The following is a 16,745-nucleotide window of genomic DNA, read 5'->3' on the forward strand; positions in this document are numbered from 1 at the left end:
TATTAAAGTTCTTCATTCAAGAGCAGTGAGTGATTTTTCTCTTTGTGTTTTGTTGCTTTATTAACATTTAAAGAATAGTTCACCCAAAAATGAAAATTCTTTCATCTGTCTGTCAATTCTGTCATAGTGTTTGACTTTTATACCATCATTTACTTACTCTCAGGTTGTTTTAAACCTGAATGAGTTTCTTTTTTCTGTTGAACGTTATGTACATTATTTGATAATTTATATTGTTGAATTCAATGGGGACCAGCTACTGTTTGGTTACCCACATTCTTCAAAATATCTTATTTTGCATTTAGCACAAGGAATAAATTAATACAGATTTGGGACAACATATAAGTGAGTAAATAATGACAGCATTATAATTTTTGGGTGAACTATTCCTTTAATGACAAGCGGCACCATGTTTAGAACAATTAGTCTGCTGTCCCTTTAAGAGCTGCAAGCATCTAATATACAGGCACATCCGTTTTTTGTTTACTTTCACTTTAGACATGAGCAACTGTTTTTATATGTAAACCTTATGTGTTTTGGCAGTGTAAGCGCAATTAGACGCGACACATAACTTGGATCAGTAATTAGGTGCTATTTGACAGGGTTTTACCCAGATAGCATACGTACGTCTGCAAGATGTCTGTTAAAGATCTCTTGATCTGGAAAGCATCCACTGTCTGGCAGACATCTGTAAGATGTCAGTTTTACATACATTCTAAATCATAAACATCTTAAAGACATCTATTTGACATCTGACAGGAAACATCCAATAGACGTATTGTACTACGTCTTGCTGATGTTTTGCAGATGTAAATGCAGACGTCAAATAGTACACTTTAAAGCTGAGATGTACATGTGCTATCAGGGTAGTGTGCACGCCCTTCAGGTGTACGCGGACTGGAACAGCATGCGTATGAAATGTTTAACCGGCAAGGCTTTAAAGCAAATAAGGTACTTTTGTGATTGCGAATAAGTCGGTGAACTACGGCTCTTTGTAGTATATGCAGTTCCATCTGACAGCAGGTGATGGAGATTTACGACTAATCACAGAACTGGCATTGCTGACGAAATGCGTATGATAATTGCATCCGATTATTTGCACAGCCCTAACGCACACCCCTAAACACAACATAGACCAAAGACATCTAAACAAAACAAAAAACAGGATGTAATGATTAAGCATACCTGGTTCTACATGCCATGAGCTACAGTATGTTGCACATTACAGCTTATAAGCTCTTTGTGAGTTCTCAGTCGGTAAAAATAGCACCATACATACACACACATCCACAACAAGAACATTTAGCCCAGCACACTGCATTGTTTTGTATGTTCAATAAGCTGTCCAATCAGGTTGTGACATTATCCTTTTGCCTTTTGTTTTGTATATTTAGTTTCAGTGTTAAAAATGCAGTGTGGACACAAAGTAAATTAAAGTACTTATAAAATAATTATTTTCTTTTTTTGGTCCCGATCAAAAGAAGCAAGAGAACCAAGCTGCAAACAAACAATAAATGAACTGGTTATAATGTTCCAGTTGACTGAATCAGCCTGAATAAATGTTTTTGGACCAACAACAGTTATTTTTAAATATCAGAGCAATTAGAAACTGGGTAACAACGGCACAATTTTATTTTATTTTATTTTATTTATTTACTTTTTACTCACTGGACAATTCACTTTATGTTAATACTTTTTAATATCATTTTGCAGAAATATGTAGCAAATCCCCACTCTTAGAATAAATGAAATTGTTAAGCATATACAGTATATATATATATATATATATATATATATAATATATTTTACTTTGCTCTGCTCCATTATAATATGCTCTCATGTCCTCTATTAAACTTGCACGTTACTGTGCTCTATTTAATTCTAGTGCTATACTCTATACATTACTCTTCTGTTCTGTTGTACTATACTATTCTGTTGTTGTTTTGTTACTCAAAATTGATACTATAGAGATCTGCTCTATTCTGTTCTATTCTTCCTTGCTCTCCTGTTCTTTCATAGTGTAAAAGCCTGACTGACTGTACTGCACTCTATTCTCTTCTGCTCTATTTGCTGCTCTACTCTTCATTACTGTGATTCTCTTATTTACTGTATATGGGTCTTTACACTGTTCTGTACTCTTCTTTACTGATGTTGCCGCAATGTTTACTGCAGTTTGCTTTTCTGGGCTACTGTAGTTTAATTTTTATACTCTTTTCTACCCTCCTTTACATCTGTTCTACTCTTCTGCTGTCTTTCTCTGTTTTACTCGACTGTATACCTGACTAAATTTGTTCTGTTGTACTCTTTGCTATACTCTGCTCTTCATTTAAATTTCATCTTTCTCTTTTCTTTGCTCTTTCATCTTTCTCTTTCTATTAGTCTATTCAGTTCTTTTTAGCTCTACTGTTCTCTACTCTACGGAAAATGGTGTGCTTAGTTGTAATGTAATTACAACTATTTAATATTGTAATTTAATATACACTTTCATGACTGCTTCTTAAAACGTTTTCAAGTGCACTTTCATATCTATGTTCGATTTAAAAAATGATATAATCTTTTGTCATGCTAAACTACACCTATTCTGATGCACTAACATACATGTAATGTACTTCATAACTGTTGCTTTATTTGATATTTAAAGTTAGTATATTTTGCAATAATATTTACTAAACTGCAACTTACCAATATGTAATTACAAACATATTTAAATACATGACATACAAGTTTCAACAGAAATGATTAACATATTTTATACTTAGTTTAATTACGTTTACTTACATTGGGCACTACACTTTATATATCTTTTGAACACAAAAGCAGTAATTATGAGTTACAGTCCCCAAAATGCAATAATATAAATATATAATAATGTGAATTTAAACTGTAATAAAATTTCATGTAACTGCTAGACTACTACTTTTTAAACTCATTTTATGTACTGCTCCTTTGCTCAACTGCAGTGAAGTTGTAACTCAGGAAAATATTAATGTGTAGGGAATATTCTTTCGAGGGAAAAGCTGTGTTGAGCTATGTTTCTGTTCTCAGCCTCTCCTACGTTGCGGAGCTGCTGGTGTGTGTGTGTGTGTGTGTGTGTGTGTGTGTGTGTGAATGCTGGTGATGTCACACTGGTGTGGGTCATTTGAAGGTTAGCAGCCTCGGAAGGGTTCACAGAAAGTTCACTCGCATATATTAGGCAACTCAATCTTTCATTGTGTCGGAATGAACTAGTAGGAAATGAGCTGCACGCAGGCAGGAGCCGAAATCCGTCATTGCGCGTTTAAACGCGATGTATTTATAAAATCATCCCTCATTATAGAGAACCGCTGTCGCTAACCGGAACGGGACACAACACCGAGCGGAACCGTATTTGTATCCGTTTAGCGATCATTTTTGCTCTGCAAAAAGCAGGAAAACCGCCAGTGATTATCGGGATGGATCGTATGATGTCTGGTGACTGTGTGGAAACAGAGGGGAGATTCGCGCCTGCCAAACCACAGTGAGAGTTTCTGTGAACAAATGAAGGACAACCAGCTTGATATTTTATTCTTTTATTCTTCAGTGAAATAAAGTGCATGATGTTTGACTGTATGGATGTGTTGTCGGGACACATGCTGGAGTTTTACTCGTCCAGTTCCTCGTCATGTATGTTACAGGAGAAAGCGCTCAAAGCGTGCTTCAGCTGGCAGCACCGACGCACCAAACACTGTAGGTCTATACTTTTATACATTTTTTTATATGCATGGCGCATAATTCATTTATTTCCCATTTGCAATTATTCATTTTAATAAAGGATTCATATTAATTAACAGTACCAAAAAGTGCCACGGTAATCCCGTGTACTAGTGTAGTTCAGTGGTGCAAGAGTACCATGGTATTACTATCTGATACAATCACCCATACCACAGTAATACTATGTTTTGTTGATCACTTACCATGGTAATGCAATGTTTTGGACATGTCATATGGATCATTCAATAACTTATATATCCATAAGTATATAAGTAGCCTATCATGATATTGCCATCTGATACCATCAGTGTACCATGATAATATTATGGTACTTTTTGCCCTATACACACACACACCTGAGAAATTGTTTACAATAATACAAATTATGATACAATGATAAATTACACTGTACATTACCAAGAACAGGAAACATTATTATTATAGTTAACTCTGACTATAGTACTACAGTATTACTGTATTTATGTTTTGTTTTTCGTTATTTATTTATTTTAAATGTAGGTAAATTTAAATTATATGAGTCATCATTCAAAAGTATAGTATTTATAAAAGCACCATGGTTTGCAGTTATGCTGCCACAGTACTTTTTGAGGTCATTTTTTACGTTACTGTAAATGGAGTAGTTTGTTATGGAGCTGCTTGTAATTACATGTTATTGTTTTTACTATAGTAATTACTAGTAATGTTTTTAGCATGGACGCTATTTAGTAAAGTGTTACCAATGATCAGTTAATGTCTAATCAGTAATGGGCTAATGAAGAATTAAACATTAGATATTATTTATAGCAGAATGTTATTAAATTAAACAAGCTTCTCCCTTTCTCTAAGTTTGGGTTCTGTAACAAGTCCGAGTTCCGAACACTACATATCTGCACGGTGTGGAACCTGTTTCCCCTCTGTGATTTATGGTCGGTGCAGCAGCTTTAGGAATGTGCTCTGTAAACATCCATGACTTTGACACCCACTGGCCCCAACCCGCACACACACTCACAGATATACACAAAAGACGCCTAAAAACTGACTTTTTAAACACTTTTTTTTTTTTTGTAACTTTTTTAAATCTCAGCTTGCTTGAGCGTTCATTTATTGTGAAAGCACATCCTCCTCCAAGTCATCCAAATGTCTGTTTGGTCCTTTACCGTCAAAAGCATTATTTATTTTTACGTCCTAATGACCCTCATGAAGATAGCACTGAGTGCACACTCACTGTCATTTCCCCGCTCATATTTGCTCAGTGGACACAAATCAAAGCAAAGTGGCCCTTATCGGACGGCAGCCGTCTGACGGTGTCAACAGCCCACTCAAGCTCCCTACGATGCCTGTGTTCATGCTGTACTGGAGCGATTACCACAATCCATTCACTCAGTGTGACTGAATAACATTTGATTTACTGTTTGTCTCGCATTATATAGTCTTCCTGAGCTCTATCATAAACTTTCCCCAGACCTGTTTGATATCGCCTAGTGTTAGAATGCAGCTTAATAAAATCTGTACTCTACAGGAGATGGAAATTGGCATAATTTTCACACATCATTATGTCTTATGTATTGTGTTTTGGTTCAGCAGCTACAAGTAATTAATTTTTTTTTCTATAGGCCAACAGATTCTTTAGTAATCACACAACCTAAATGTGTTTATTCGCATCTCAGTGAATTAGAAAATGATCATCATTAGCGTGTATTGGTAAATTGCTCTGATAAAACAGCTTGCGTTCATCTGTGGTGCAGTGAATTGAGAACGAGTATGAATTGGTGCAAAGATAATATGGTTGAGTTTACCAGCCCCATACCCCCCCCCCCCCCCCTTTATTTTTTGGTAATGTTATTATTAGTAGTATCTTAAATGTATGTTTAAATTAAATAACATTTATTTTAAATTGTATTCTAATTTCAACGGGGTCAGTTATTTTAATTTATTTTGGATAATGAAAACCTTTATGGAATTCATTACGGACATGGAAAATATGAGTTTGCTAAAAACAGCTGCCCTCTCTGATCATATTTTGCAGTCATGAGAAATAGAATATAACAGTGTTCTCTATCTGCATGATATTCAGGAAAAAAATCTTTGAGAGTCAACTGCACAAAGATCTAGTGAAGATTCTTGTTGGCTGTGTTTAGTAATAATACTAATTAAAAAACAGTTCAAAGTATGGAAGCAAATTTATTTTGATTGAATTCTTATTTTATTTGTGTATTACTGTAAAATACAGCAATAATATCAATATTAATGTTTATATACCATGTTTATATATAACACTTTTATTTTTATTTTTTTAAGTTAATTTGTAAAGTGGTACCCTCACAGTGGAAGACATCCCTGGCATGTAAACCAGGGCTATTAGTTAATTAGTTATTAACTAGTTAACAAGTGTTCATGTCTAAGCTGTTACTAGCAGTATCATAAACTGATATGAATTTCTGAGTACAGATTTAATGTACAGAAAAAAAAAATTTTTTTTTTTACCTGAAATTACATAAAACAATTTTTTTAAAACAATTGCATGATCCATTTGTGCATTTTTCTCTAGGAAAATTGCAGATTAAATTTTACTTTGTTGTTGATTAGTATTGTGAGTTATGTAAAACCTGTAATTGCAATTTAATGTTACAATGTGTTTAGCACATTTGTAACTGCATCTTGCTTTCCACTTTTCTCACTTAATAAAGAATGTGTTGAATATTTTTCCCCACCCTCTTAGAATTACTGGGCAATTCGGGGGTATTTTCTACAATATTTGTTTTTTCTGTTGCATTGTTTGCATATTGCTGTGATAGCAACACGTTTTGTCACAGTCTGTGCATGTGCAACTAGACAGAAAATACAGCATCCTATATACAGTACAAAGTGGACGTTTCTGTGTGAGGTTGTTGTGATTGGAACAACTTGAAAGTCTGGCAGTTTATGATCCTCAATCATGTAGTTTATGATGGCAGGTTTTCCTTTACCAATTTGGTAAGTGTATGATAGTGTTTTAAAAAATCTATTCATATTTTAGTGTAATGTATTCCAGGCTTTAGTCACTGTACACTTAGAGACCACTTGTTACTCGTTACTTGTTACTGTTGTGAAATAACATATAGCAAATGAGAAAATAAATGAAGCAATAACATATAGCAAATGACAAAAGTAATAGAATTATTGCTGTGTGGGACAGTTCTGGGGTGTTTCTTATAGTGACTTTTGAGCGGTGGACTTCACAGCTGTCAATTTATTTACCGTAACCTAGTCCAAATCCTTCTCTTTGTTCAAGTCAGCCAGATCTGAGGGATTTGGGAAACCTATCCAATATAATTTAAGCGTTCAACACAACAAATTTATGCTGGGCTCAAAACGACAGTATTCCCAGACCAATAGTCTGTCATCAGAGCTCCTAGCTATGTTTGAACCCTTTAGCCTCAGCATGTGAAAACATCATAAGAGGCATTTGGAGAGATTAGAGCAAGATATTTATACACCTCCCTCCATTACGCTGGTGTGATATGTGCTAATTACGACCACTGCTTGCTCTCTCTCTGTCTTTCTCTCTCTTTAGCGCTTCACAGGCAGACTTGAAAGGCTATTGGCACAGTGTGCACGGCAAGCTAATTTTGCGTGTCTGTGATGTGACGCCTGTACGGCGGGAATAAAAAAGCTCTAAAACAACTTTGAAATGGGATGAAGCTGCATGTAATATATAGATGATGGTTGGTAAGGGAGAGCCTTGCTGTTATGATTGCTCATACTCAGGGTTAGTGATTTGAACAAACCCCAAACTCCTTTAGAGTAATAAAACATAGGTATATAACTCACCGTTTGTGCTACAAACATGACGCGGTACTGGATATTTTTTTAACTGTAGAGGAGGTGCAACCAAAATTCAAAGATCCATCTTGCTTGAAGAAAGGTGCAACACTCAAGATACAAGTAATGTTTTAGCCATCCTTAGCATCTGAGGATGGCTGAAACTTTAATTATTTTTAACCAATGAAATGTAAGTTTAATTTATTAAAATGAAAGTGTGTGTACGGAAAAAAAAGTGTTTATTTTGAAATGCAAGTCAACATTAAAATTATTTCTCATTTTCCCATCACATTTTAGCTTTTAGGCAGTTCACCCTGTGGTGTAAATAATTTTTTTAAATACAAATATTCATGTACAAGAGTTAGGAAAATGTCAACTACCTATTTGCAGAATAATTCTGCAGAGTGTAACCATTTTGACGTGTCTTAATTAAATTAATTCAGGATCACATTTCTCTACTCTACGCAGCCTGGCAGCACATTGTTTCAGCACACAGCTTTTATAGGATTAAAAATTAAACCTTCCAAATCTCTCTGTTTGCATCATTCATAATTTTTTTTCCTCACTGTCTTACTCATTTTGTTTTATGTTCTGCTTTTCAGCAGAATCCATCTTAGTGTCATAGTTTACTTTATAGGGTCTTTGAAAGGTTCTGCACCTGTTAGTTTAAGGATGGAGTGAGTGGATGGAGAATGCATCAGACAGTGCAGTTCTGGGTCAGAGTCATTAGAAGAATAGCAGAGAGTTCGTAACATCCTTAAAGCTGTTCCCTGATCTGATCTGATATTTCCGAGGAAAGGGACAGTTAAAGAAGTTTCAGGGAATTTCAGTGTAGAATTGCCAGCACTGTGCATTGTTTTACAATTTTTTTTTTTTAAGAAGCTCTTTAAAGTTCAACTAATTGCATTTAAAATAAATTTAAACTACAAAACTTGTTCATTTAATTGTAAATAGCATGCAGTAGTGTCCAAATGTATATATGTATATAGATGTAATGTGTGTGTGTGTGTGTGTGTATATATATATATATATATATATATATATATATATATTATTATTATTTATTTATTTACTTTTTTTTTTTTAAGTATATTCTTCCTGAAATAAGCGCTCTTTTTAAAAGTAGGGTAAAGTGTACTTCTTTTTCACAAGTGCACTCACATGTTTCATGTTTACTTTCAACACTAAACATAAGGGCTTTTCACATTGCGCCTAAGGTTATTGTCATTCCTAACCCCACTTTAACTCCAGGTAGAGGAATGTTTCACACTTTTAGAATTGGGGTTAGCACTACTTTTTACTGGGGGTTATGAAGCCCTGCTGCAGAGCAGAGACAGCACTACTTTTGCAGTGTTAAAGGAGAAGTCCACTTCCAGAACAGCAATTTACAAATAATTTACTCACCCCCTTGTCATCCAAGATGTCTTTCTGTCTTCAGTTGTGAAGAAATTATGGTTTTTGAGGAAAACATTTCAAGATTTTGGACTTCATTGGTGCACCGATTTTTAACTTTTCCTAAATGTAGTTTAAATGCAGCTTCAAAGGGCTCTAAAGGATCCCAGCTGAGGAAGAATCTAGCGAAACAATCTGTCATTTTTTCGTAAAATAAAAAATTGTATACTTTTTAAGCAAAAAAGCTTGTGTAGCACGTTTAGAGCAGAGGTCTCCAACCACCGGGTCGCCACCCACTACCGGGTCGTGGAAGAATTTCTACCGGGTCGCGAGAACGTTCTGGGGAAAATTTGTATAGATATGATGCTCTGTTATTTATTGTCCATAAATGATTGTTCTAATTATTCTGTACTTTTGTTGTATGCAATTGATGTGGAGTAACAATTTGATGATTTCATGTTAAATTAGTAAATAAAAGCATTCTCTGATCTGTCATATAATCTATTAGATCTTAAACGGATTGCAGTTGATCGGTGATAGTACGAACCAGGTCCAGACCCCACCGTTATTTAAGACCACAAGAAGAAGAAATGAAACAGAACTCAATTCGTTACTTACGCTCTGTTCTTGCACACACCCAAAGCATGCACAAACATAGAGACGTGTTTTAGACAGTGCGGAATACCGAGTTGATTTTCTCCGACTTTCATATCTCCCCGCATTTAAGATACATACCCATGGGACTTTTGCAGTTACGTCACAATATTGGAAATATTTCTGTTTTAAACCATGAAGGCCAGTCAATGGATATCACACAAGAAACGTGAAAACTTTGCGCATTAGTTATGGCGGTGAACGTCTTAACTTCAGTCAATTCACTATACAGAAAGTGAAAGTAAAACAACTGACGAAGTTTTCTAATGCTGCATTAACGGCATATATTCTCTCAGAGATGACAAGAGACGAATCTACTTCAACATATGCCGATAACACTGTATAACTGTCTAAAAATAGAACCCCCCTCCCCCTCCTGGTCCGCAAGAATATTTTCCAACCATAACTGGTCCGTGGAGAAAAAAAGTTTGGAGACCCCTGGTTTAGAGCCCTTTGAAGCCGCATTTAAACTGCATTTTGGAAGTTCACAATCGGGGCACCAATGAAGTCCATTATATGGAGAAAAATCCTGAAATGCTTTCCTCAAAAACCATAATTTCTTTATGACTGAAGACAGAAAGACATGAATATCTTGGATGACAAGAGGGTGAGTAAATTGTTTGTAAATTGTTGTTCTGAAAGTGGAGTTTTCCTTTAATCCTGCATTGTGGAGCCAAACTTGTACAGAGTGAAACGATGCAGTGTTAAAATGTTACAGCTAGATGCTTAGCACTTGCGTTCTATAAACTGTTGTTTGTTTGAGTTGAAACATTAAATGGTGAAGACGCATCAGTTGGAGTGAAGAAGAGACCATTTCATTCTTTCTTTATAGTCCACCTTTGTGTATGCTGCATGAGACTGTTTCTCTTGGGCCACCGGATGTTATTTGATCAAGTGGGCATGTGCATGTGTTTGGGTTTATGTGGTTTTGTGGGGTGCTGTGGGTCATTCTGTACTAAAATTCTGCTTAAATATGTGCATGACTGTAAACAAAAACTACATTTTTGTTTGCACATGCAAAACAAAATACTTAGACCTTCCATGTGTGAAGAAGGTACATTGTTCACCATGTACAAAGTCTGATCGCTTAGAAAAGTAACAGCACACATTCATTAGACACCTGATAACGCACACCTGTTATTTTATTTTCAGTTAGTTCAAATGTTGAACAAACACCACTAAATATATTTGGCGGCCGAGCTACATTGTTTAAGCTATGATCACATAACTGTTTGCCCTCAGAGACTCCAGACTTTTAGGAACATTCTCTCAGGAACAAACAGGAAATGCCTGTCGCTCCTCTCTTCATCCCTCTCTCTCTCTCTCTCCCGCTCTCTCTCTTTCCATTTGTCTTTGTTTTTTTGTGGTTTATGTGTGCTATGTTACCACTATGGAAACATTTGGTTTTGTTTGTATGGCATACAGAACAAAAGAGGCACATTTTAAGAGACACACACCAAGCAGACAAAAGCCCTGTTTGGACGGTAATTGTTTCTCATATGGAAGTCTGTAAAAATAAATTTACATGTCACCCCAGTGATAAAACTCACGGATTCGGATGGCGATTTATTCACAGTGGAGAAGCAAGTTCTGTGATCCTACGAACCCAGGAATGGGCTGCTCACGTGGCCAGTCGCATGATTGTCTGCTATAAATAAAATGAATTTTATTGACAAATTTATTGTTATTATTGTGTAAAATGTATTAAAAATACTTATTCCTTATTATTCCAATCATATTTTATAACATATAATCCTATTTTATTATTTAAATCTCCTCTTTAAAAACAGGAAAATAGACACGCTATAGTTGTATATATATATGCGTAATTATGTATATGTCTGTTTATAATACACATTTTACAATTGCATTGCATACCTGCTGCTGCCATAATAAAGACCTGTTTTGAATGTTTACGTGCTTTTCTGCTCTCTCGCTGTGGTGGAGCAGTTACAAAGTATTGTTCTTTCTAGCATTTCAGAAATAAATATGCATTCAAATTACAGCAATGTACAACAGTTACCGTACAGTGTTTGGCAGTAGTCAAAAAGGTATTAAACATTGCATTTTGAATTGATTTCTTCTCGTAAATTCAGAGATGTGGATTCGGACGACAATTAAATTACCACACAACCTTTCTGTTCGTCAAAAAACAGTAGGTAATTCGGCCAGGGTGGTGAGAGAAAAACGCGAGTTACGTAATAATATTACTTTTTTCAAGTAACTAGTAAAGTAACACGTTACTTTTGAATTTCTAAGAAAATATCTGAGTTACTTTTTCAAATAAGTAACGCCAGTTACTTTTTTCCCCATTTATTGATTGACAAGTCTCCTGTCGGGAAATTGGGAGTACAAGTGATCTTACTGTATCTAGACTAAATGTGAACATGCATTAATTGATCTCACTCACAAAAAACAGACTCAGTATTCCTCAAAAAAAATAAATACAGTGAAATGCAAACTCAGAATATGACACAACCCTGCAATAATTAAATATGTTAAATAAAACAAATATCTTTTATGTATTTAATCCCATTTTATTAACCAGTGTCTTTGCTGGTGACCTTCGATGATGCAATTCAACCATACTAATAAGCAACGGTTACTTTATATAAACTAACATTTGTGCTTCATTTTTTTTATAGCTGAAGAGTGATCTCCTGCAAAAATGTACTTTTCTTTCAGCCTGAGGTGAATTCATTTCACTTTTGGCGTAAAAGGGCTTTTACATTAGAATTGTTTTATATTAAAAACAAAGAGGCAAGCCCTACCCAGATTTAAAAAGTAACGCAAAAGTAACATAACACATTACTTTCCATAAAAAGTAACTAAATAATGTAATTAGTTACTTTTTCAGGGAGTAAGGCAAAATTGTAATGCATTACTTTTAAAAGTAACTTTCCCCAACACTGAACACCCACATCCTGGATTCGGACGGCAATTACCAACTACCTCCTGTAAATGGTGAAAATCACTTACGTCCCCATAAGAAACAATTACCGTCCGAATGTACTAAGAAACACTGTGATCATTCTATTCAGGGACACTTGTGGTGCTAATTGTTTATCTTTTATTTTTAATAAATTTTCTTCAGATTAATGTGGAATGAAAGTTTATTGGCAAGCTGTAATTTTTCACTACGTACACGTAATACTTTTAGAGCCATTTTTACCCTGAGCCGTCCCTAATTTCTGACCTAATTTCTTGAAAATAAAATAACTTAATAAAAGTATAAAAATAAAAATGATCTATTAAACACTTCATTTCTTATTAGAAGTTCATAAAAAAAAAAAAATTATGGTGTTATATTACTAGTACAATTCTAATAGTAGTATACTAGTACAATAGTAATAGTATAGTATTAAGATAATAACTTGCTTTAACTATTGTAGTTTTAAGTTTTTTAAAAATTCTTTTTGATGTCCTGCAGAAGTGTTTTATCCTATTTTATCCTATTTTTATGGGAATTGTACCAGAAATCCGTTCAAGATTGAACTGAATTTGTTGAAAGTTTTAGTTTTGTATTATGCTGTAATCCCCTTTTGGTTTCATTTGCAAATCCCTTTAGAACTGATTGGTTGAAATTACAATAGTTTCCTGTGCGTATTCCTTCAGAATTGTTATTCTCATTCCCATTCTCTCTCTCTTTCCATGGCAGTCGACCAGTCAAACCTGTCTCTGGGTTGACTGTGTGCATCAGCAGTGCTGTTTTCAGTTTGTTTTCCCCCCATTGAGTGAATAGTCTGGAATGGGTGTGAGAGTTTCCTGTTTGACCCTGCGGTGGGTTCAGCCAGAGGGTAAGAGTTCAGTGAGACAAGCCATGAGACTTTCTCTTTAACAGCACAGCTCACCGTTTCTGCTGCCCTCTTTCTGGCCTGTATGTCATTGTCCTTTACTCATCTATTGGCTGCTCTGTGTATGTTAGCATGCGGGAAGTCGCCCGGCCACTTCGATGAGATTTAATCGCCCAGAAAATGGAGAGAGGTTCCTATGCACCTCATGTGGTGAATGCAGCCTGCCACAAGAAAGAGTAAATGGAAATGCCTTTATGTGCCTCATGTGTCCGCAGGTGGCCCGAACCGCTCGTCTCTGCATTGCGTTTCAAATAAACAGTAATGAGTGAAATGTAAGAATGATTATTTATATTCTGCAGATGTCATCTTTCTTCTTCTCTCTGGTGTAATAACCCAGAGTTATAATGGAAGAATGGTTGTTTGCCTACAGTGTTACAATTATGATTTCGTTATAAATGTGCTGCCGTAAGGCGGCACGGTGGCTCAGTGGGTAGCGCTGTCGTCTCACAGCAGGAAGGTCCCTGGTTTGAGCATTGGATGAGGCCTTTCTATGTGAAGTTTTGCACATAAGATGAATAGATGTGCACCTTTACCCCACATGTTAAGTAGATGACTCTTCAGTTTTCATGGTGGTCTTCGACAATTAAAACAGACTGCGAACACTGACATGGATAGTACCAGTGACTCTCTTCTCCAGATGGAAAGCATTGTTTTCTACCGCAAGCTGCGGCACTAATAGTCTTGACTCAAATGAAAACAAATGTCAGGCTGCCCTCATTAATTTAATCAGGCTTCCCTCACAGGAGCGTCACTGGGGAGGTGAGATATGAGATCAATAAGAGTCGTTCATCTGTCCAAACGACCAGATCAAGCACTCGCAGAGAGACTTCAGCTGTACACATCAATGTGTGTTTAAACAGAGACTGTAGCCAGATTTATCTATCCTGTTCATGTGGACTTAGAGCTGTGCCCTTGCGAAACAAAAATATATGGAAATGTACTGTAAAATATAATGTGATTTATTACATAATAAATTTCCTCATATTTTTCAGTATACTGCAATATATGCATGTATGGCTATATATTGATACATATCAAAATATCAAGAAATGAACACAAAAATAGCATTATATGTAATATTCACAAAGTTTTATAAAACTATATCCATGTGTTTTTGTTTTGTAAGGGTAGCCTTTATTGTGCATTGTGTGTTAAAGGAGATACAATGTTAGAATTAAATGTTATTTCATGTGTTTTTGCTCAGTATTAATATAGGGGGAGATCTGTTAGTGTTCCGTTATTATTAGTTCTATTATTTTGGAATTTAAAAGGGTTTCTGGTATGTCTGATTTTTGGGGTTACCGTTGTGCCGAAGAGTAGAGCCTGTGGTTGACGATTGACCAACAATATTAAAACTACAAATAGCTTTAATTAAAAAGTAAAGGATGCATGCTCTTCAGCACAGTGATAGTCTTTTTGCTAAATACTTCAGTACGTGCAGGTGTGCAAAATATTGCAATATATTAACAGTATATTATGTATATTTGCTGTTAAATTATTTAATATATTAATCATTCATATTTAAAGAAAAATTTCTTTGCACAAGGGAATATATTGATCATAAATAATAGAAATTTAGTTTTGTTCTGTGAGGGTGAAACATCTGGAAATGTGTTGCTGGTTTCCTGATTGGGTTGTCTGGTCCATTTATAAAAAAAAAATATTACTATTTATTGAGTTTTATGTAATAATGGAGAATAATGGATTTTGTGAATCAAAACTCCTTGACTCATACAAGGCATTGTCATTGTCAGTGTTTTTATTATTCCAATGTTTTTATCTTCCATGAGTATACATACAGACATGCAAACGTAGTTGTTATGCTCCATAGTATCTTCTGGAGCTTTTCTCATGTACATTAAACACTCACATTATAGGTAAAGGTAGTTAATCAAAAACAATAAAATAAAATGCAATATTGTGTTAAGAGAAAGTGTCCCCAACTAAGCAAGCCAGAGGCGACAGCGGCAAGGAACCAAAACTCCATCGGTGACAAATGGAGAAAAAAACCTTGGGAGAAACCAGGCTCAGTCGGGGGCCAGTTCTCCTCTGGCCAAAGTTCCCGTGGTCTTGTGCCGACAGCCGTCTAGGTGATGTGGTCTTTAATGTGGATCCGTCTCTGGGGCTCATCTAGTTGATGTGGACTCCGCTGACATTCAGGGCTGTAGAGGTCGTCTCTAGGTGCTGATCCACCGTCTGGGCTGGGTTCGGACTGGATCCGGGGGACTGCAGTGACCATCTGATCTGGATACGGACTGGATCTGGTGGTTAATGTGACCTCGGAATAAGAGAGAAACAGACTAATATTAGCGTAGATGCCATTCTTCTGACGATGCACCGAGTACATCGGGTGTTATGGGAAGTGTTCCCGGTTCCGGTTGACCTAATTAGTGCAGCCTAACAATCCTTTAACGGATTTGAATTATAAGAATGTGGATTTGTTATGTGTAAGCAAGGTTAAAGAGATGGGTCTTTAATCTAGATTTAAACTGACAGAGTGTGTCTGCGTCCCGAACATTGTAGGGTAGATTGTTCCAGAGTTTGGGCGCTAAATAAGAAAAAGATCTTTTTGATACTTCAAATGAGTTATAAAATGAGTTATACTTGAAATCTTTATATGATTTTGATATTCTCGGTATTATCAAATTGCCAGAGTTTTGAGAACGCAGCGGACGTGAGGGACTATAATGCGATAAGAGCTCACTCAGGTACTGGGGAGCTAAACCATTCAGGGCTTTATAAGTAATTAGCAAGATTTTAAAATCTATACGATGTTTAATAGGGAGCCAGTGCAGTGTAGACAGAACCGGGCTAATATGATCATACTTTTTGGTTCTAGTAAGAACTCTAGCTGCTGCATTTTGGACCAGCTGGAGTTTGTTTATTAAGCGAGCAGAACAACCACCCAATAAAGCATTACAATAATCTAACCGTGAGGTCATAAACGCATGAATTAATGTTTCAGCATTTGACATTGATAGCATAGGTCGTAGTTTAGATATATTTTTGAGATGGAAAAATGCAGTTTTGCAAATACTAGAGATGTGGTTTTCAAAGGAAAGATTACCATCAAACAGCACACCTAGGTTCCTAACTGATGACGAAGAATTGACAGAACAGCCATCAAGTATTAGACAGTGTTTTAGGTTATTACACGCTGAGGTTTTAGGCCCAATAACTAACACCTCTGTTTTTTCAGAATTTAGCAGTAAGAAATTACTTGTCATCCAATTTTTTAACTCAACTACACAATCCATTAGTTTTTCAAATTGGTACGTTTCGCCAGGCCGCGAAGAAATATAGAGCTGGGTATCATCA

At 35.7% G+C, this 16,745-nt stretch overlaps 1 protein-coding gene across 2 annotated transcripts in view; it reads left to right on the forward strand.

Annotated features, from left to right (window-relative positions):
• LOC127182184 (retinoic acid receptor beta) overlaps positions 1–16,745 on the forward strand; it is a 239,412-nt gene that overhangs the window by 135,014 nt on the left and 87,653 nt on the right. The window contains exon 1 of one of the 2 annotated variants that reach the window (XM_051137333.1): positions 3,118–3,702. The exons of the other annotated variant lie outside the window; for it this stretch is intronic. Within the exon in view, the coding sequence (XP_050993290.1) occupies positions 3,570–3,702 (133 nt within the window). The 5' untranslated portion in view covers positions 3,118–3,569. Of the gene's footprint in view, positions 1–3,117; positions 3,703–16,745 lie in introns of those variants that run through there. 2 annotated transcript variants of the gene reach the window in all.

Source organism: Labeo rohita, chromosome 19 (genome assembly GCF_022985175.1).
Source record: "Labeo rohita strain BAU-BD-2019 chromosome 19, IGBB_LRoh.1.0, whole genome shotgun sequence".
Classification (NCBI taxonomy): domain Eukaryota; kingdom Metazoa; phylum Chordata; class Actinopteri; order Cypriniformes; family Cyprinidae; genus Labeo; species Labeo rohita.